At 40.1% G+C, this 23,591-nt stretch overlaps 1 protein-coding gene across 5 annotated transcripts in view; it reads right to left on the reverse strand.

Moving 5' to 3' along the window:
- The window catches only part of esrrga (estrogen-related receptor gamma a), an 88,193-nt gene extending 67,760 nt beyond the window's left edge, over nt 1-20,433 (reverse strand). For 4 of the 5 annotated variants that reach the window (XM_088079211.1, XM_042486879.2, XM_088079208.1 and 1 more), the window contains exons 1-2: nt 20,051-20,433; nt 8,883-9,041 (exon numbers count right to left, since the gene is read on the reverse strand). In XM_088079211.1, the coding sequence (XP_087935337.1) occupies nt 8,883-9,041; nt 20,051-20,106 (215 nt within the window). In that variant the 5' untranslated portion in view covers nt 20,107-20,433. Of the gene's footprint in view, nt 1-8,882; nt 9,042-20,046 lie in introns of all 5 variants that reach the window. The other variant, XM_088079216.1, reaches the window with a different exon arrangement.
- Nucleotides 20,434-23,591: the final 3,158 nt, after the last annotated feature.

Genomic DNA, 23,591 nt, shown 5'->3' on the forward strand with positions numbered 1-23,591 from the left:
GTGCTGACAATGTAGCTACCACGGGTTGGCTAATACCTTTCTATCACACCAAGCATTGTGCTCTCGATGCTGATAAGAACACACAGTCCAATAAGCAAAAAGAAAAAAAAGAGAGAGAGAGAGTGAAAACCTTACACAATTCTATCTAGATGATACCGGCAGAGCTTTGGGAGGAAGGGAAAGTGAAGGAAGGATGGAAGACAGAAAGGAAAATACATTGAATTACAGAATGGGGTAAGAGGGGGAACAGAGCAAAAAATGCATTTACATTTCCATAGTCAAATGAATAGAACGATTTCATCAATAGACCGAATTGCTTTTTCAGCCCTTCACACTCGTCTGTTTATTTTTCTTTCTTTGCTCTATTTCTCTCACTATTCTACTCTCCTTTCAACGCGGTCCTATCTGTGGAGGGTTGTTGAACTGCTTGTCAGCTTGTTAGTTCGATACATGCAGCAGTGAGTTTGCGCACAAAAACACAAACACATAAACTTGTTGGCTGCACACATAGTATAGGTTAAAAATGAGTGCCTCAAGAGTCAAGAATTACACATTTTCTATTTCCTAGGGGCTGAATTATTGGACCGGGGCAAAGAAAAACTCAAACAAACAAAACCAGAAAAATCTTTGTGTGTGTCATTCTCTGTGACATTTTCTGGGTAAGTAGTAATTGAATCTGTGTTTTTACATGCGCACTGTGTTAGGTGTTCGCACAGTTTAAATGCAGAGAAACAGAGAGGGAAAATAATCTGTGTATGTGTGTGAGCGCGCGTGTGTGTGTGTGTGTGTGTGAGTTTAGCTCCATAAACTCACAGTGTGTCAATGATTATAGTTGTTTTCAGGGAGAAAAATGAATAAAAAAAAGAATAAAAACTCACGCAGCGACAGTCAATCTAAACCACTCTCCCTCCTACTGAGCACTCTCTCACCCTCTCTTTCTGCTCTCTTTGGGTCTCAATCTCTCTCTCTCTCTCTCCCCAGTCATTTCTACCTCTCTCACACACAAACACACTCTATCTTTGCTTCTCCCTCTTTCTCGTGCATCCACACCCTGTCACACACCCCATGCAAACACACACACCAGGGAGCAGATCAATTGTTACAGTGTTAGTCGGGCAGGAAACCTGTAATTCACTTCATTGGCTGCAGAATAAACCCCTGATTACATACAATCAATGTGATAATGGCTAAAACACATTCTGCCCAATGGGCTGTCGGGCTGTAAAGACCGGCAGAGGAGAGGAAACGTGAGTGTGTGTGTCTATATTCCTGAGTGTGTGAGCGTGTGTTTAGACACCACGACCCCTTCTAGGTATGAATTTTAATGCAACGAACACAGACCAGCATGCACCTTTGCTGTGCACAAACACATACACAGGTGTGAAATGAATTGGGGAAGACTAACAGAGACCCACCAGTGGGGCTAAAGCTGTTATGATGCATCCTGGGGTTTATAAAGTTTATACACACACACACACAAACACACACAAACACACACATCGTGTAGATGTGAATGGATAAACAGTGGGAGACTGCACACACAGGGCAGCCTCAGTCAAACACAATTGATTAAGAATTATGTGCTCTCCAAACTGCAGATTGAAAACATCATGTTGAGTGTGGTGATATTGATACATTTCATATGTCTTCTATCATCACTTGCATTTGTTAAAACTGTTTCATCTTCTTTTTTTCCCCTTCCGGTCTGCTCTCTTCTCATAAAAGGTGATATCATTCCAAATTTTAAAGGGAATTCCTTTTCCTCTCAAAGTCTATCCTCGTCTGTATGAAGGATGATTTAGATTTGAGAGTGTTGGTGTAGATATATAAGTGGAAAGATATGAAGACGTTGAGCTTGTTCAGGGAAAAAACGTGAAAGCAGTGCACCGCTAACCCTGTGTATGTGTGTATGTGTCTGTGTGTGTGTGTGTCTGTGTCAGATGGGAATCTTGATGATTTAGGTCATTTTCTTGCGGAGCAGTAGCTGATAAGTGTGTTGCTGCCAGGCACTATCTTTGTCACCATGTCTCTCTCTCTCCTTACCTCTCTCTTTGTCTCTCTCTCTCTTTCTGTCTCCTTTATCTGCTGTGTGTCATTGTGTTTGTAAGGGTGGTTGTCTACTGTAAGAACAGTGCTTTAAACCTCGAAAACAGCACTATCCAGTACACTGCACATCACAAGTACAGTCATTCTGTTAGCTACACTCAAGTATTTATTTACTAAATAATCAAATAGACAAATTACTGCAAATTAGACATCTAAATTGGTTTTATTTTAGGACTTGCCGGACTAAATTGCCCAGCATGTACTTGTTGTGACCTCAAGCTTTTCACTGGAAAAGGCTGAAGAGAGGAAATCAATGAAATTATTGAATGCATCCTCTTGTTAGGTAAACCTTTTGCAGAAGATGCTGCTTGTGGCAGACGTAAAATCCTGTAATGAACAAATTTTACATTCATATCTAATTTGTTGTGAACAATAAGTCTGAGCACATTTCTACTGTGTATTCACATGATGTCGGCATGTTTGTGTAGGGGTATAAGGGATACACACTGTAGGCTGGTGCCTTTATAAAAGAAAGGTCATTGATCAAGGTTAGTGTTCGTCTCTCTTTCTACGTGTGTGTGTGTGTGTGTGGATTAGCAGTGTTATCGCAAAGCATTAGGGGTGCAACAGCCCTTCCAAACACTTACCGACACTTCTGTGTGCCATCGTGGCTGACACACACACACACACACACACACACACACACACGCGCGCACGCGCGCATACACACACAAACGCACACATTCAAGCATTCTCGTACAGTGAGAGCTCTCCTACGCTCTCTCAGACAGATAGAGACCTGGGCAAGGTGCCGTATCAAATGAAATTGCGCAGACGTACAATAAAAAAAAGTGTTTAAAAAAACAAAATAACCCCCGTCGGATTAAAAATACATTTTATTAAGCAGATGGTGAAAGAGGATTTCCACTCTAGTAAATATGGCAGGGCTTTCAAATGTGACATGGGACGGAGGCAGAGAGAGAGAGGGGAGGGGAGGAAGAGGGAAACAGACAAGGAGGGAATGGGAACAGAGCACTATGCTGCAAAAGAGAGGAGAGACGGAGAAAGGGAGAGAGAAAAAGAGAGACAGAGGGGAGTAAAGTGGTGCTCGATCTGAAAAATTGAGGGAAAAAGAGGAAATAAGGAGAAAAAGAAATGTAGGGGAGAAGAGGAGAGGAGACATAAGCGAGTAGAGCGCCAAAGCTGCATTCTTTAAGCAGATCAGATTTGGGGAAATTGGGCTGTCACTACAGGATTGTGATGATTTACACCTATCCATCACGGGGGGAGAGAGAGAGGCAGAGCTGGAGTATGTACAATAATGCACAGCATCTGTAAAAATGGAGAAAATCCTCCCTAAAAGGGCTGCGTTCACTGCTTACTTTTCAATTCAGCATTCAATATTCTACAAATAACACATTTAGAAACAGGGAAAGCATGTTTAAGATTCTGTGAATTACCGGCACATATAGAAGTGTAGTGATTGGTTAGTTGCTTCACTTCTTTCACTGTATGATGACATTACGCGATCGGTAGTCTGGGTCAAAAGGAGAAGGCGAAAGATGTCTTGAAATACAACATTTACTCCCAAATAACACAGATGTAATAAATGATCATTTGAAAGCACGTTTAAAGCTGGATTGATTGTATTGTCACCAGCTGCTGTTGACACTCGTCCCCTCTGCCTGGTCGCCTGATCTTTCCTCTCTTTCCTTCTGCCCTCCTCCCTCCCCCTCTCCCTCCCCTCACTGCTGGCTGATGCACCTTACAGCCTCGCTCCTGGACCATCTGTTAGGGAATCTAATTCACATCCAGTCATAATCAGGTTTGCTGGAGTGCCCACTGTCTCTGCCTCTCTGTCTGTCTCTTTCCGGCCTACCTGCTTCTTTCTGTCTGTTTTACATTCTGTCTTTGGTTATTTACCATTCACAGCTTTTTTTTTCCTTTTTCATTTTTCTAGTGTCCTTTCTAGCCTGCTTCAGTTCAATTTTGTGTATTTGGACATTTCATTATCATTTTGCTCTTTATTTTCCTTTCGTTACTCCTTTCTATACACAGTAGAAAACAGCACCAGTGAATGGACTTACAACACTGATATAATCTCATCTTGTCATTGTGTGCATTTTTAGGCCTGAAGTTTTTTTGGTTGCATTAAAGCATAATCTACTGGAATAAAGTAACTGTTCATTTTGGCTATGCCTTCACAAGGTTTAAATTAAATTAATTGAATTAATTAAAATTACATAAAAATTAATTAAATTCTGGTTTCCTAAAAAGTCAGAATTGCAATTTACAAGAATTTAAATACTCTGTGGCAGTTTAATGGTAAAATTAAATTATAAGCATCAATTTCATATTGCAAGGAAAACCTAGGTGCTGCATTGATAGTGTCTTCATTGTACATGCTCATGCGTGTGCATGTGTGTGTGTGTGTGTGTGTTTATCCATGACTGAGAATAAGGCGAGTTAAGGTGAAGGGGGTGGAAGTTAATGAGAGGTGAGTGTCTGAAACCTCTCTCTCTCTTTCTCTCTTTCGCTCTCTCTCTCTGCTCCAGCAGTAATCCTCTTCTATAAATCTGCAATCCAATCAGCGTTGTCCACACTTACACACAAACACACACACACACACACACACGCACACACATGCACACAAACACAGAGCTGTTGGGAGGCCCATCTGTGTGTTAAGGCAATCTGCTTTATCATTATGATTACATTGGGCTCAGTTTACAGCAATGTGAGAGTGAGTGTGTGTGTGTGTGTGTGTTTGAGCACACCCTGACTGCCTGACATTAATCACATTCGCATGGTTTGATGGCCTAAATAAAAAGAGGAATAATATTGTTGCTGTCCAATGAAAACTGCAGATCTCCAAAAACAAATTAGGAATTTTTTCAGAATGGAAAAAGCTCCAGGAAACAGCATATGAAGGTGTTCTATATTATTTCTTATAAATAAACATATATATATATAAAGATTTTGGATAGATTGAAAATGTTATTCCTAGTGATAACAACTGAAAACTAAAATGTAATTACAAATAAAAATAATTATGCATTTTGACATATCTTGAAATTTTGGCCTCGACTCTATAAATGGTGTTGTTGACGTTTTCCCTCAAATAAGTGCATGTGTGTGACAGTGTTTATGTTTATTGTGTGAGTCGATCGCATCATCACAGTTGGAGGTCAGATATCCTGGAGGGGATGTTCAGGTGATCTTAAACTGCATGTGTGTGTGTGTTTTTACGAATGAGCTCTTTCTACTGTGTGTGTATGCGTATTTGTCTGAGAGGGTGAGCTGAGGTGAGGTGACTGGTATTTTTTCTTATCTTTACCATTTAATGCCCAATTATTTATGCCCCCACCCCCCCCTTTTTTTAAGGAATGTGCTGTTTCATTGGCTGATACCAATATGTGGATGATAAGGGCATTCCTAAAAAAAGAAAGTATTCACCTTGTTGACTGCCTTTTGGCCTTTCGGCAATAAGTTGTCAATCACTGTTGGTGGGGGCCAGTGTTTTTCCACTGTGTCACATGAACTTTGCGACTGCTTTAAAAATCAGGGCTGTGTATGTGTGTGTGTGTGTGTGCGTGTGTCGGAATGAAAAAACACAGTAAACTCACTTTTGTCACATCAGAGGACACACGCTATAGTTTCCCTGATAATGCTACGCTGTGAACAACAAATCCAGGTTGAAATCGGCAGGAGGAGAGCTAGTTGATGTCAGCTGTTAGCAGCTGGTGATTGGAACTAACAGCTGACAGAGGTTGCATTGAATTACATTATGATGCATTCAAGTTCCATTCAGTAAAAAGGGAAACCTTTTACTGCAAAAGACTTTCTTGAGAAGTTCTTTTTTATCATTTCTATTTTAAATGACAGCAGGTTGTCTTTAAACGTTAAGCTCTCATAGCGCATTCAAATGTACTCTAATAAAACATAGTTTTTTGGTAAGAAAATGAGATAAATACAGTTTTTTGAAGTAATAAAATAAATAAATATTTAGAAATATTTGTTATTATTTGTCACAGCACCATAAAATACATATTAGAGAGGGAATTATGATGTTTGTAGCAAAAGTGCCTTTGAAGCGGTTCTAAAAAAAGTTTTGTCATGTGAAAGATGGTTATTTTAAAGGTTTTTTTTATAAATTTGTATGATTGAATTTGTTCTCATTTAAAGGTAGTGTAATGACGGACTGAATGACTTCAAAACTGTTTTTTTTTTTTTTTTACAATAAAGATGTCTTTGTTTCCCTGACACAAAAGAGTTAGATCTCTATTGACCTCAACTTTTTTTTTTTGCTGTTTTGAAAAAGGGGAGAAATTTTGAATTGATTATTATTGATTAAATGTATGATCCCTTAGTTCCGTTAAGCTGTTCCAGTTTCAGGTTTCAGGCACTGTGAATGCTATTTCTCTACTGTTATGACTTGGGATACCTGACCGCATAAACTCAGAAAATGTAAACTTACACAGATATTGTTGTTATAATCTGAGGAATGTTGTTGCATCACAGGTCATGTTTTGGCACTTGAATATACAATTACAATATCAACTGGAATTTATTTAAACTTGGTCCAAAAACTGAACCAGTGCAGCGCAAATAATGTTCCCCAATGTGAGGTCTAATATGTGTGTGTGTGTGAAAGTGTGTGAAAATATAAGTGTGCGACTTCAAGCCATGGCGTGACTCCCTAGCCCCTGGCAAACCTTTACACCTCTCATCACCAGACTTCACTGTTTGCCAACATACACACACACTCACATTGTGCTAGTAACACTCCTTTTGGTGATTGGTCGAGAGTCTGCGTGAGAATGGCTTGCCAGACCTCTAATTGGCTTGACCCAGACTAACCCTGAAATCCTATTGGACTTAGACTCCCCAGTCTACAGTGCACATGGGTACACACACACACACACACACACACACACACACACACACACACACACACACACAAACTCAAACACATTAAAATTAACAATGCACAAATCAATACTATTCTAATAGGCTGCAATAATAAAACAACAGTAACAACATAGATAGAAATGTTCATTAAGGTAATCTTGTCAGTTAGTGAGCTCATGCAGCATAATGTTGTTTGGTCACAAACAACTAACATCCAGAGACAGACTATCTAAACTCACCGAAAACTTCCACATTCATCAGTAGCGATCAATAGACAAAGTCTTAAAAAGCCTACCTGAGCACTTTTTGCTACACTGGCATCTAATAATGCCAGTTCAAAACACTGACAGCACTTGGTAACAAAAATCTTACGTGAGAGAATATATAACAAAATTAAAGCGTATAGTGGGGAGCTCAATTATCACATACTTATTTGCATATAATGTGCATTAAGCCTGGATTTTGCTCATTATGTACAAAACATATACTTACAATTAAAGTTTGCAATCTGAGCATGTGTCTCTTATCCAGAGAAACTTAGAATGATTAAAAGCCAGAGAGAGGAAGTGACTGAGAGGGAGAGAAAGTCTGTCGATGTCTCATGCGTCACACATTTGCTGTGTTTTAACATGAAACAAGCAGCATATTTACAGTATATGTTCTAAAAATGGACCACGGCAGCCCTCACTTTCACCTACCGCAATCAACAAGAATACACCCAAACCAAGAATGAGTTTCCATGGGAGAGCTTTAAAGTAAAAATTTTTACTTTGGTTTATGCGTTTCATGCTTTATTGCACATGCAGATGGCATGGGGGATTACTGTAATGGTAACAGTGACTGTCCTTCAACTGAATGATATGATTTAAAGCCTCTCTGCTGCGACACATTTGCACTACTGAAGTGTCCTTGAGCCAGAAGTTAAATCCTGCTTTTTTGTTATATTTATAAACTGTAAAAAATACATATTATATATTATTTACAGTTTACTATATATATATATATATATATATATATATATATATATATATATATATATATATATATATATATATATATATATATATATATATATATATATATATAAACAAAGATAGTGCTACAAAGATAGTGCTACAGGCAAAGAACAAAATGTGGTAAAATTAGAAAATTAATACAGAAGTAAACCTGTTAGGAAGAATTGGTGCAAATGAACAAACGTAGCTTACATACACAAGCACACACACACACGCACACACAGAAAGTATTTTTAAGATGTGGAAAATTAAGTCTTTTCTCCTTATTCTGTTTCCCATGTGTTTTTAAAATCATTTTAGCTCATCAAATGTATTATTAATGTATTATAAAAGTAAACCAAATAGAGAGTATAGCCTGAAATTTAAGACTGGGCTGCTTCATGGACAACCCCTTCTCAACGACTATTGTCACTAAAGATCAGAAATAACTGTTTAGGGAGTGTAATAATAAGGAATCTTAGCAATGATTCTAGGAACTCATAGTGAGGGATTATAAAAGCTGAAAAAAAACAATAAAAATTAAAATATTGTTATATATAAATAAAAATAAAAAACAAAATAAATACAAATTATTATCAAATAAAAAATATAGACTACATAACCTATCTAATAGATTTTAGACAAAAGTTAGCTCTCTTGGTGCTACGTCTCTCTCTCTCTCTCACTCTCTAACACACACACACACACACACACACACACACACACACACACACGGACCACTAAAAACTGTCTTTTGATGTCTTAAAGTGCTTGCCTTTTCTTTCTCTTTCATCTGCAGTTTATAGAGGTCAAGTGTGGCTTTTGTGTAAAACTGAACCTAACTGATTCATAGATTCTTCCTCTTTTAGGTTTTTTCGCTCTTTCCCTTTCTTTTTGTGCGTCTTTGGTCCGCTCGTCGTCTCGTCTTACCTGGGGTTGTAGAGGGCATGTGCGTCTCTCATGTGGTTGGCCTCTAGTGGATCGTAGCTCTGGTGCATCCTCCAGGCGCCAGCACCGCATTTACTATAGGTTGACTTGGAGTTATCGTCACTGCTGCTGTTCACCAATGGCCCCTTCGATAAGTTCATTCTGTAGGCGGGGACAGAGTGGGAGAAGGATGGATAAAAATACAGCCAGTGCAAGACAAAAAGTCAAGAAACAGCAGACGAGACTTGGCCTTTCTTATGCCACTTGGTGGTGTAACTGTCAAACTATTTTACTTTTGACTAAAAAATATGAAAATCTGTTAACATGAATAATAAAAAAAGTAATCGAAATGTTAACAGGAGAATGCATACAAATAAACTGGTCAAAGACAATAAAATAGTGCAAATAATGTGAAGGAACTTGAAGAAATGTAGAACATTTTTCAAAACAGGTGAGGACACTAACATGAATACAAAATAAAACTGAAAAGCTAATTTTAAAGTAAATAAAGTGTGAAGATAATAAGTGGTGATGATAAGTAGGAGACAGTGTAATGTGCTACAAAACACAGGCACGCACGCACGCACACACACACGCACACGTTCAAACATACACCTTTTGCTAGGCTGTCTGCCCGCAGTTGAAGAAGAATATGCAAACAGCTATACGAGTATGCAACTACTCAGCGCAGGCAGGACAGAGACAGGCAGGTCTGTGAACGGTCAGGTTGGAAGATGCGTAGAAAGACAGACTGACACACAGGCCAACATGCTGAGAGCACCGACAGGCAGACGGACAGACAGCTGTCAGCCAGACAGACAGATGCACAGAGACCAGGTTGTGACTTTAAACCAGTACATGAGACTTTTGTCCTGGAATGTGTTAACAAATTTCTGTCAAATACATCTGTGTACATCGGTGGACAGGGACAGGCTGCTAATTGAAGCACAGCCCGGCTGTGTTTAATGTCAGAGGAGTTTTACCACTTTTAGCCTTCCAAAAAGGGCTTTCAGACTGAGAGAATAAAAAAAGTAGAAGCACTGGAGGAGGGACTGCTACGCGTCAATCAAACCCAGCTCTGTCGTCAGGGGAGTAGCTGTCGCCAGGGTGATAAGGTCACTGTGGGCAACAGAATCAAAATCATCCATTGGGAAAAATAAATAAATTAAATAACAGGGCTTGCAAGCAAAGAAGGGACAGTAGGTGACGTCAAAGAGGAGGAGAGAAGGCAGGTTTACTTAAAAAAATGGCTGGGTGGCTTACATTTAAACAAAACTATCTGGGGAGATTGGAGAGGGGAGCAAAGCACTTTATTACAGGCGGAAAAATATCTAGAAAATACAGACTGGAGAATAGATGCCACACACAACTGGTAATAAAGTGATCCTTCTAAAATAACGCATAAGAGATTCCTGCAGGCGATGCTTGAGGCATTGCTGTGCTTTGCATTTTGAGCATTCGTATGTTTTTTTGCATAATGACAGAAAAGTGAAAATAATTATGCTATCTTACTAGAACATGGGCCTTGAAAGACGAAAATCATTTAATACTTGTACTTTTTAAAGTCTACCAATTGAAACTTGTAATTCTTTTACATCAGTTAACAAAGATACGGACTTATCTTTCCACGTCAAGTCAAAACATCTGGGAGCTCTTTAAGCAATGCAAGGCACTTAATGACTATTAAATTAAAATAAGCTTGTTACTTTTCGGTTATGGCTTTGCTGGATCTTTCCTCTAACTACTACACTCCTCTGTGTGTTAAGGTATTGTCTCTAGTGCTGTGTATCAGTAAACAGAGCAGGATGTTGGTATGTGTCACAAACTGATAGACACATGTTTACCACACAAACACACAACACGTGTGTGTGTACGTATGTGTGTGATGTCGTCCCGCTGTGGGTTGCTGTTTAGGTGAGGGCCACATAGGCAGGCAGGTAGACAGACCAATCACTCGTCTGACAGCCACCTCTCCCTCCATGCAGAGCTGGGCTGGCTCAGTGAGAGGTGGAGGGCCAGGGTGTGTAATATGTAGGTTTTAGTTCCACTCTGGTGAATAGGAGGAATCGATATCTCGCTGCTGCTGCTTCAGACACTTATTGGCTTTGGTTGCGGTGTCACAATGCTATATAGACAGGCAACACTTAATACTTTTTTTATTGGGGGAGTGTCCGGGTGTCACACCGGACTGAGGTACACCCAGTGCTATGTATACAGGGTGTTATTACTTTGAATCCCTAACCCTGCCTTTCCAGTCCCATACAAGCATATCCTTCCGCAGGCCAACGTAACAAACAAACTAAACAAAAAGTAAAATTGAGATTAATCAAGAGGAAGAAAAATGTATTTAAGACTGAAAGGGTGAGGCAACTTATTTAGCTTTACAATCTCATTACCACGAACCATTAAACGCAATTTTAGAGAGAAAAGCGGAGTTTACCATTTCACAGATAAATCACTTTCATAATATTTTAGCTAAACAGCAAAACCCTTTTTGATTTTGCAGAAATCTCCTCCAGTCTGCCACTTGCATAAACCCCGACACTAAAACTGTTTGGGATTACAAAGGGAGATTCTGTTTTATCACATTATACCTTATGGCGAGGTAATCGGGTGTTTTTTTTCATGTCTTTACACATTCCGGCAGATTAAATTTTGGCTAAAAGGCGTCTTAAAATCACCAGACAATCATTTAAATCAGACGGTGTGTTATTCAGCAGTGTGTTATTCGAGGCAATATGGAGAAATCTTACATGAGAAAAATAAGACATGTTAACGGTAGAGTACTAAATATGAAATAGAAATTAAAATCTAATTTAATCTTTACCTGAAAGGATGCCGATTTTGTAAAGAAACCTTTAATTTAAAGCATTCATTAAAGTATTTACTCATTAACAAAATAAAAAGCTCAGGTCATTAATATTCATATCAGCAGACAAAATAAAAGAAAAGAATAAAAGGGAAGAGTATTAACCTGTGTGATTCTACCTGACCTATTTCACGCTCCTGTCACTACATCTAAGCAGCACCAGCACACACATACGCACACACGCATGCACGCACATACGCATACACACTCATATTGTGGATGGGAGGTTTGTGTTTGTGTTTGTGTGTGTGTGTGTGTGTGTGTGTGTGTGTGTGTGCGCGAAAGAAGGGAGATCGTGGGTGTCTTTCTGATGCTCAGTGACTCGCTCATGTGTTGCTGGCCCATCTGTGAACAGAATGACCATGACACAGTATGTGTGTGTGTGTACGACATATGTATGTGCGTGTGTCTGCGCGTGTGTGTGTGTGTGACATGCTGATGCAGTGATTGATGAGACAGTTGCCATTCTTGCTAATGCAAAACGCACCTATCCCTGAAGGGAGCAAATGCCACAACACACACACATACACACACTTAGGCACACAGGGCTGCAACTGCCCTACCTAATTACCCCTCTCGTCAGAGCAGTGTGATGTCTTCCAGTCACATACACAAAAAATACCCACATAAAGGTAGTTTCATAAACAAGCACATTTGTATGGGTGATAAAAATGATAAATACACACTTTTGCATACATAACATGCAATAACAAAAAAACAGAAAAAGGAAAGTGGAAAAAAAACCAAAAACTCAAATAGAAACTCTATTTTCCTCTTAATTTGTTTACTCTCTTACATTTTAACAACAAAACTATGGCTCCTTTTCTCATTAATAGGCTCCAAGTGGTAAAAGATGGTAAGATATGATTGCATGCAATACACTGCTGGTTACTGCTAAAAAATTGACCCTTTCATTTTTAAAAATGTACATTTTATATCTGCATTTGACATATTCATGACATTTTCGTAAAACATCAAGTCTCATTAATGGAGTCTGACAAAGACATCTTTTTGTGTCAGGGGGATATTATAATGATCATTTGATAATCCCAAATACTGAGTGCATAAACATATTCATAAACAAATGTGTGTGAGCATGTTTCCCGCGCGTGTCTGCACATGCATCAGGGCAGGTGGGGTTCGGAGCAGCAGCCCTTTGTGTGTCTGAGTGGATGTGTGTGCGCGTTAGCGTTAGCGACGGGAGCTGTTAGCGGGGCAGGCGGCAGATGGGCTGTCGGCCTTAATAGGGACTGAGCGGGTGCAGAAAGGTGACAGCTCCACGAGGGAGGGGTGTGTGGGGAGGGAGAGGAGGAGTATGTGTGGGGTGAATAGTGAAGGAAGACGGGGATAAAGGGGGAAATGAATTATCTGCGGAGGTCAGGAAAAGTGCGTATCAGCTGCGTAGAGGAACGCACCTACTGAGTGCCACCACGGAACTGAAAAGGTTTGTATACGGTGATAGAAGTTATGGACATTTCCGCACTTGTACATATATAAAGTGATTGTTCTGCTGCATTTTGTCAGATATGTTCTTCAGCTTGTTTACGAAAAGGGTCGATTGTGTCGCTCCTATTTTAACTACTATATTTTTGAGAATACAAAGCTTATGTTTAATGTTTGTTTGAACTTGTATCAACGTACAAAAAATTATGTGTGCTAGTTTTTACAATGTCACAAGTACATAACAAGTCATTTAAGACTGCACCCGCTCAGACGCAGAGTTTAACAACATTAAAAACACATGGGCCTTAACCACAGATGCATTTTCCTCTTGCAGTCATACACAGAGTGCTGCGCACATTGTGTGTGAAGTCATGACTGACATGAACTGCTAAGACAAATTGAGGGGCAAAGAAAAAGGAACACAGTTGAACTGTTCTTTCTGCTGGAAAAAAACAAATCTGCAGAACAATTCGCTTTGTATCGTCAACAGCTTTGTTAGGAACCTTACCTTTTCCTCAACACACGACTGTGGAATGTGACTGATCCTATAAACTTTTATATGTACATTTCATATTGCGCGTTTTACAGAAAAACAACACAAATTACACACCAGTTTATTTTCATTACCTGAGTAAGTTTTGCTTGTTTGTTTGTGCAGTAAAACAAATTACTTTATTACAGTGACAACCTGAGCGAGAAAGAAAAAAATTAATACATAGTAAAATATGTACTGAATTTCAGAATTTACATGCAATTTGAAATACTTTCTGTCTCACATTGATGACCAAGTGTAAAAAAAATCAATTAAGGTTTTAGGGGAATGAGCAATTATGGTGCAAATGGAACAAATAAACTAAAAACCTCTTTTTAGAATTCCTCTCCTTTTTCTTCATCACAAAAATCCAGTGTGTTACTCCTCAGTATACACTTAAAAGGCTTCTCGAGTATTATCGAGTCACAATTCTCTGATTCTGGAAAAGATGTTTAAGCGCCAGTACTTCTGAATATACAGTACATTTATTTATGATGTATAGCCAGTGCTGGATTTATGTGATAGTGGCGTTTACTTGTAATGTAGTTTGATAAAGTTTGTAAATTACATCCACGTAGATGCAGTAAGCACACACGACACATAGAAAGAAAAAAAAGGATAGAGACGCAGACTAAAAAAAACTAAAGAGAGAGGTGGGGTGGTGGGCTGGCTTGTCATTCTCTCCCCATCAGGCACACACATGAAGCATGATGGGAGGATGAGAGGAGGAATATTTCACTGTCAGTCGGAAGGCGGCATGGTCATTCATTTCTCTCTCTCCGAGTCTCTATCCATGTCCCTTTCTACTATATCTTTCGCCTTTTGTGTTTTTGAACCCCCCTTACACACACTGTCGAAACAATGACAATTTAATCATACTATACAAGGCCTGGGCATGTAGAGGGGGAGAACTATCCAACCAGCCAATCTATATAGGGCTCTCCCCACGGACACACAGGAAGAGAGTGCGAGAGAGAGAAACAGCAAAAACAGGAAAAAGTGCAAAAGACAGACAAGACGTTTGAACCTGCATCATTCTCTCGATCCTCTTTAGCTCATGCGCGCACATACACATACATACATACATACACACACACACTCACACACACACACACACACACACACACACACAGACACACACACACACACGCACACAGCACCTCTCCATCTAAATCTGTTCTATTGTGGCCTAGTCTCCGCTGTCTCCTCCCATTAGGAGTGAGAGGCAGCATTAGAGGCCCTGAGCACGACACCATGGGCGCGTGTACACACACATGCACGCATACACACACACACACACACACACACACACACACACACACACACACACACACGCACGCGTTACCTACACTGGACTCCTGTTCTGGAGCGCAGCTCAATAATTTACCCAGTGAAAAGCTGAAATCAGCTGAAGTCCTTCACTAAAAATAATAAAGCCACAGCAGTGACAATAACAATGCAAAACAAGACATAAAATAAGAAAAATCTATATTCCCTAAAAACAAGGTGACTGAATCGTAAAAAGACAAGCTAAAATTTCACAAAAGAAGTAAAATGCTACACGCTTTCCACGCTGAATGCTTAAATCTGCACAGTGGCAAAGACTAAACGAGTCAGAAAAAGTCAGTACGTAGCAGTAAGAAGAGTAATTCTCGGTCAAAGCTTATAAAATTTGATAGATTGTAACAACAGTAATAATAAATGAATGCACATTTTGACGTATGGAAGACGGAACACAAGGAATGAGGGGATGAGCAGCGTGAGGAGAGAGGGAAGGATAAGACATGAGAAGAGATGAGCTGCGTTGCCTCTCACTATATATCACTCTCTTTCTCTTCTTTCAATCAGTGCTTTGGCATTCAATCACACATGCACACACACACACACACACACACACACACACACACTAAGCTTCACCGCCAGTGTGGTGTAATGGCTAATTGCAGTGAGTGTGTGTGTGTCACAGCTGGTACAGTCTCTCTTACTCTTTCAACACATAAAGGCCTGCACTGACCCATGGCAGACTCTCTCTCTCACACACACACACACACACACAGAAGGAGAGAGAAGTGATGGATTGAGCATAAATCACAGAAATTCACATCATCAAGGCTTTACAAATGTGTGTCTTTAATATCTGCATGAATGTGTAATTGCATTTTTGCCACAATTTGGTCACTTTTCAGCTGCAAGCGCGCAAAAGAAATGTGTGTGAGAGGCGTGTGTTTGCACGTGTGTGCATGCATGTGTGCGTTCATGCGTACATGTGTGTCCAGTGGACCCCTAAGTGCTGGTGTCAGACAAAAGCAACCCCCCCCCCACCACCACCACCTCCTTCCCACCTCTTGTTCGGTCTGTCTCTCATTGCATCTCTCTCTCTTTGCGGGACTGAATTACCACTGGAATGCCTGGGACCCTTTACATGAGAGAGAGGCCGCCGTATGCATGAGTGCATGTGTGTTTCTCTGGTTGTCAGTGCGTGTGCACGTGTGTTCGCTGAGACAATGCTAAAACTGATAGACAAGGAATGCCACGGGGACAGACCGACAGGCAAGCAGACGCACAAAAAGAACGCCTCTTCGTATAGGCCACCAATAGGTGTCTCTCTCTCTCTCAGGCACACACACACACACACACACACACACACACACACACACACACACCAGCGCACGCACGAACTCATGCATGACAACAAATAGATGCAAATGCGGCGCGCACACACACACACACACACACACGCACACCCTCACCGCTCAAACGCGTGCAGCCAACAAATCAGTGCGCCACATATTGACATGCTTTGACAGATGAATTAAGTAAATGATTTTATAAGGAGATTAAAAGGATTTTAATTTACGCAATCTCTCTTTGGTCCCCCCGTCCCTCCCTCCAGTCAGCTTTACCTCTTTCTCTCTCCCTCTCTCTCTCCCTACAGCTTTCTGTCCCTCATTGCCTGAGAAAAAGACAGCACGAAAGATTGACTAGAAAAAAAAGAAAACACAACAAATTTTCTTAATTTTCTTGTACAGAAAGCAACATTTTCTTTCATTCTCTTTAATTCCATAAATGTTGATCTTTTTCTCACCACAGTTTTAAACAACAAAAGCACATGATGACTACTTTTTTTTTTAAATCAACCACAACATTATTACAAAGCTGCAGTATTTACATCTTAAATAAATACCACACGCTGATATGTTGAATGAACAAAGTGTAAGCAGAACGCTCGGCCTTCAAGTTTGAAGAATTTCACTTTCTTTCTTTCATTTTCATTTATCTAAACTACGCTTAGTCACTAGGATAATCAGAAAAAAAACAAATTGTTATCTAATCTTTAAGGTCATGGTTTTGCTTAAAAAATGAACTGAAAATAGGAAATTTTTCTATTGCTCTCTTGACAAAATAAGAAGAAACACTCCAATACTTGCAGGGGTGAAGACCGAGAGCCGTTTTCACCCAATTAATGATTCAGTCTATTCAAATATCAAAGAAATATCTTGATAACTAAATGATTTTGCTTAAAAATGTTTTGGCATGTATGAATTTTATGTAATGAATTTATCTTTTCTCAACTGCAATTTCAAACATGCACCAAACTATTACTCATTTTTATTTGATTGAACAGAAATTTAGATTTTTATTCCAATAACAAGCAATTATTTTTGCATAACATTGTCATGATATTAACAAAATAGAGAAAAATCATGGTTGAAAATAAGTGACTAAAATCATTCGCTCTGCTATCTCTCACACTGCAAGCCTTTGACTGAATGATCAGCACGGCCGCTGTGCAATTCTCACCACCCGTCTACTTCACACCCACTGACAAAAAACACCAAATTCACTAAAGTCACTGCAGGAAATATATCTTAATGATATGCAAATAGTATGTATATGGTGACATGAGGGGAATGCAATTATGTTAACAGCTTAAGCGGTACTTGTTGTTATTATTATTATTATCGGTATGATCATTATCCCTGATATTTTAATTAGTGCAGGAAAGCAGAGCCTGAGAGCAAAGGAGAAGAAGTCTGAGCAGAGACAAGAGAACGGTGAGTGGATGAATGCATGAAGAAGCGGACAGACGGACTGATGCAAAAATGAACCAGAGATTTCTAAAATATGTGAAAGTGCTCCCAGTTTACGTGCACATGCAGACACACAGACAGTTAAAGCTGCATGTTCCACTGCTAATAGTCTGACCTGAAAGTGTGTTTTTCTGTCAGTATATTCATGCTTTAAAATTTCTAAACATCGCTCTCACGTTTTACCTTTCTTCACCAAGACCTGGTTAAAAGTGTGCACTTAATTCACAAATAAAAATCAAAGTTTAATGTTTTCAATTTGCTGTTGGTTCTTAAAATACATCACACTGTTGTGCAGTTGAAAAACCAGCGCACAGACTGTTTAGATGCAGTCTGCAGGGTTGAGTTCATATAGCCAAAAATGTTCTAAACCCAGACTTTGCTCCAGTTGTTTGATTTATATATATTTTTAAAAACTCAATATCAAAGGTTCCTCCAATCAGTCTCTGTTCAGATCAAAACTCACCAAAAGCTTGCATTATGACACTGCCTTGCTATAAAAAATACTGATACAAGCCTTTAGGAGTTCTTTTTAATTATTGTTATTATCAGTGCTTTAATGAAAATAAAAATGTGCAAAAGAAATCACTCTTTGGGCATTTACAAATCTCTATTATTGTCATCATTATCAAGATTGACACAAAATATCAAAAAACAGTTTCTTAAAATGATGAAGTAAGTTAATGGGGTATAATTTCGCCAGCTGCCCATTTAATTTGAAAATGTTTCTCTATTCAACATACGATGTAGGTGAGTGTCTCTGCATGTAAAGGAAACACACACACACACACACACACACACACACACACACACACACACACACACAGAGAGAGAGAGAGATAAAAAGGTGATACAGCTTCAAAGTAAACAAAAATGCCAGTTTTCTTTAAAAATGTCAAGTTCTGGAAACACATCAGGAAATCATCCTGCATCGGCTTCTGCTTTGACTTTGTCCTTTCAGTTCTCCATCTCAGACGTCCTATTGTAAGGACACTTTAACTGAGGCTGTGATTCCGTGCAATTCATTTTAATTTATTTACTGTAAAGCCACAAACATTTAGAACAAAATTACACTACATGTGTATTTTTATTTCTATTCATATTGTCTATAAAATCTTGGCATTAATTACAGGCAATGTTAATCTGACAGAATCAGTGCCAACAGTGAATTTACCTTCATGCAGGGAGTGCAGTCCACCTACTGAATTACACTCTTCACTTCAGGAAAATCCATGTTTTACACTCTGTTTGAAAAAGGGCAAGTGTATTTATATTAACTACACTTCATTCTTTAAGTTGGTTTTCCTTTTCTGCATTTTCATGAAACGCACTTTTCATGGTACGTACACAACAACACGCACACTGCTGTCCGTTCCCCAAATCAGTTAGTCTGCATTTTGAGTAGTGTCTTCAACATCCACATAAAAGAGCAAAGCACTGGCTAAAGGAGCAGCTCAGCGGCACTCGCTTGTTTGTGTGTGTGTGTGAGAGAGTGTGTGTAACTGTCTCTAATTCCTGTGCGGGGCCACACGCTGAGCTGCCTGTCTGAAATTCTACCTCCTCTGGCATTTAAGAGCGCAGCTCTCCCCCTTTCCTCCTCCCTCCTCTCTTATGGGCCCTTCTCCTCCCGTCTATCCACGTTATTCCTGTAACCTCAATGCCCTGTTACCTCTCTGATTCTCTGCTTGGACGAACACACACATAAAAACACAACAGCACAAGCATAAACATTTGCACAGGCAGACACACAAGTGGACATACTCTGACTGAGTGGCTGTTCTGTCCTGAGAACAATTTGACTAAAAGTAAAACAATGTCTTAAAAAGAGAGAAAGTGAGGGAGAAACTCTTATGTGCACACACACATTATTATGTGCATGTGTGTGTAAGTGTGTGTGTGTGTGCAGGTGTTTGTATGTCTCACTCCCAGGTGGAGGGACAGAAATTCCGCTCTTCTACCCACTGAGTAAGAGTTGCTGTCCAGATACACACATAAACACACACACACACACACACACACACACACACACACACACACACAGACAGTGAACGCGTGCTACCTGACAGCAGAAACAACCTTGACATGGTGCCGGCCACCTCCGCTGCATACCAGCACACTGACACATAAACACTCACACACACACACACACGCACACATACACACACACACAACGAGGGACTGTGACAGTGAAGTTGAAGAATGAATGAAAGGATAAGATTAAAAGGTAAAATTTACCTACTCTTGTTCAGAGTGCATTAAAAAACACTCGGATAACGGGTGTCCTACCGACTCCATCGGCGATACCGGGTCATTGTCATGTCAACCTCCTCCAGGGAAAAATACAAAAAATGTAAAAAAAAAAAAAAAAAAAAAAAAAAACAACAACAACAAAGTTTTTATATGTCTCCTCTCTCTCCTCCTCTTCTTTCTGAGGTCTTCCTCTCTCTCGGTCCTTCCTTCCGCTTGGAGGGAGCAATACAATTACCAGGCTCTGCGCTGCCTGCACTGATCAGCTCTGTGTGTGTGTGTAGATGTGAGGGAGCGTGTGTGTGTGCGCGCGGTGTGTCTCTGTGAGAGCCGGGGAGAGGGGGCTATAGGTACACACACAGCCAGCCAGCCAGGCAGTTGGGACGGAAAGCTGTGCTGCTGTCCTAATCAACGACTTAAAGCCCCGATAGCAGCTCATGAATATTAAGCAGCGTTTTGCATATGCAGTCCCTCAGGCCCCGGCTCAGCTGTGATTGGTAGATGCCTGACCAATGGCTGCGGGGAGAGGCGGGGTTAGGGGTGGAGACAAGGAGAGGGAGCAAGAGAGAGGGAGCAGAGCAGGTGGAGAGGGAGGGATCAGACAAAGAGCGATAGAGGGGAAGAGAGAGGGAGGAGGAAGGAAAGGAGGGAGCGGAGAGGAGAAAGAGACAGGTGAGGGAAAGATTTAAAGCAAGACATCCTGCGCTCTTTATTTCTTACATTCTTTGTCTCTTTATCAGCCAGCCTTTTTGTTTCTGCCTTTCAGTCCCAAGTCCTCCTCAGAGGTCTCTCTCCACTGGCCTCTGATTCTTTTATCATCTTCATGCAATATTGGAATAAGACAACACGGAGAAAAAAACATTGTCATTTTTAGGTTAACAAAGTTTTTCAAAATAAAGATCTTTCAAATAAAAGCTAAGCATTTGGAGTTACATCAGTTTGGGGGCATTTTTCAGGTAGAAATCGTGGATTTGGGTTCACTCAGCTGCAAAACACAAAATTGACTGAATCGAATTGACAGAATTGCAAGATCAAAGGAAAAAGTGTAAGCTTGACCCTAAACACTAGGCACACGCACACGCACACAAACACACACACACACACGGCGACAGCACAGCCGAGCCCATCACAGCTCAGCAGTAAAATACGGGATTATGGCAATTCGGAGGCCCTTGTCCTTTGTTGTGGAATGATTTGGGAATGATTGGGACAAGGTTTCCCCCGCTGCTTGCTGTTTTGTCGAGCTCCCCACCGTCTCACCACCAGCAGGTTGTACATTCCCCCTATTTCCAATATTTCTGACAACTTAGAAGGTGGGTATTGTGTGAGCGAGAGGGATTCTCTCGGAAAATTATCTCACTGCTCCTTGGTCACTGAGAGAGGAGGAGACAGAGGAACGAAAAAGGAGAACGTGAGTAGAGAGGGAAGGGTCTTTTCTCTAAAAAGGGGAAAAAGGGAAACCTAGAGGGAGACTCAGATCTGCTTCGCCTCTTTCTTTCTTTCTTTCTTGCAAAAATGTTCAGTTTTCTCAATCAGACTTTTCCAACGCTCAGACACCCCAGCACACAGGATGGAGGGGGGGGGGCAAAGAGAAAAGTGGAGGAGAGAGGGAGATAGAGAGGAAGAAATTGGAGGGGTGGAAAGGGGGGATGCAAAGATGAAAGAGAGTGGCTGTGATTAGCAGCTTTGGAAGAGAACAGATAATAAAACATTTCCTGAAACCAATCTCTGCTTTGATGTATGTGTGTATGTGTGTGTGTGTGTGTGTGTGTGTGTGTGTGTGTGTGTGTGTGTGTATTTGTGTGTGCAACAGTAACTATAACCTCTTTCTCTCTTTCTCACACACACTCACAAAAAAGTCAAACGTTTCACACCTTTGACTTTTTGTTTGACGCTCGGCCGTCCATATAGTCGTATTTTACTAAAATACACTCTTCTCTTTTGACGCAACACAAAACGAGGATGACACCATAATATCGTTATTGTATGCTGATGTAGTGTCTATGTGGAGCTACATGGAGATGTCAAAAGTCTCTCTCTTGCAACGTCAAATCCCCTCCATGTCAGTGAGTGTGGTTATTACCTAATTATATTGACCCAGAGAACGTGCAGCACTGAAATCAGGTAAAAAATATACATATATATATCACTGTCAACATAAACGGGGCAAATTAACTTTACATCTAGTGCACATTTAACTTGCTGAGTTTCTAATATAAACCGGACACGAAAGTGACATGAAGAGACACACACACCCAACACAATGGATAGGGGTGTCAGGATAATAACAGAACTTTGTTTAGCTTATGCATCATAGTAAAATGTTGAGTCGTAATTTAGGGTCTTTTCAGCAGTTTACAAACACGCAGAAAATTAGAAATCTTTTTAGACAAGAAAGAGGCATATACGGCATCTGAAAGAACATAGAACACTCTTACTGACACACATTGCTTGAACATAGCTACACTTGCTATTTGCACAAAGGTGCGTGTATTCAAACACATGTATTTATACACAGATACTATAAGGTTCATGTCCACAAGCACACAGACACACAGACTTATGATGTATCCAGGGGCTTATAAGCATCGACAAAGATGAGTGTGAATCAATGCTGCCGTCACTACTGAGCAAACAAATCCTTTACCAAAACCTCAGTCTCTAACACACACACACACACACACACACACACACACACACACACACACACACACACACACACACACACACACAAGCCAGCAATCTATGTGTGTAGAAAGATTAAGCTGCATATATTTTACTCAAAAAAATAGGAAATCTGTGGGAAATTAATTAGAAAATACACAAAAAACTATCATATAAATTATGACCAGAAGTGAAACAACGAGAGGTGAAAGTGTATTGAGTTTCAGCAGAGATGCCGATATAAATCCACACATTTTGTGGGCAGCACTACAAACGAAGTTTAAAAGATGAGAAAAAACAGTGACTCACAGTGACTCACACAAAAGATAAATTAAAGGGTCGGTCTGAAATGATCTGAATGTGTTCGTGGAGGCATGTTTCTTTGTCGCAGTTTACTTTAGAAAATGTTCGGTGACACTTTTCTTAGCAGAGTTCTACATTCTGTAATCTATGCATGCATGCAGTTTGTGCTGGAAAGCAATTTTTAGGACACCGACAGTCAGTTTAGTACAAGCAGCGATGTGTTTGATAAAAAAAGGCATGAGAATGAAATCTCAGGATCAGGTTTCACTCTGCATATGTGCGGTGGGAGATGCTTTAAAAAGCTTTTCTCTGTTATGTAAAGAGGGTAACATTGTTATGATGAAGATCCTATACGAAGCGCAAAAATTCATAAACATGGCTCTGCTCCTTAAAAATTGTCCACACATGTTCCTGAGGCTTCTGAAACTTCTATTTCAAATCGATGCTTTCACAAAATCTCAGCTATTTCTTTTGAACCCTGAAACAACCTTAGCTCCTTTTCTCTATCTGCCTCCTCTTTTCCCTCTCTGACCCTCATCGCCACCCACCCCACCCCCCTGACTATT

This window comes from Plectropomus leopardus, chromosome 1 (assembly GCF_026936395.1).
Source record: "Plectropomus leopardus strain MGB_pleo_1.0 chromosome 1, ASM2693639v1, whole genome shotgun sequence".
Lineage (NCBI taxonomy): Eukaryota > Metazoa > Chordata > Actinopteri > Perciformes > Serranidae > Plectropomus > Plectropomus leopardus.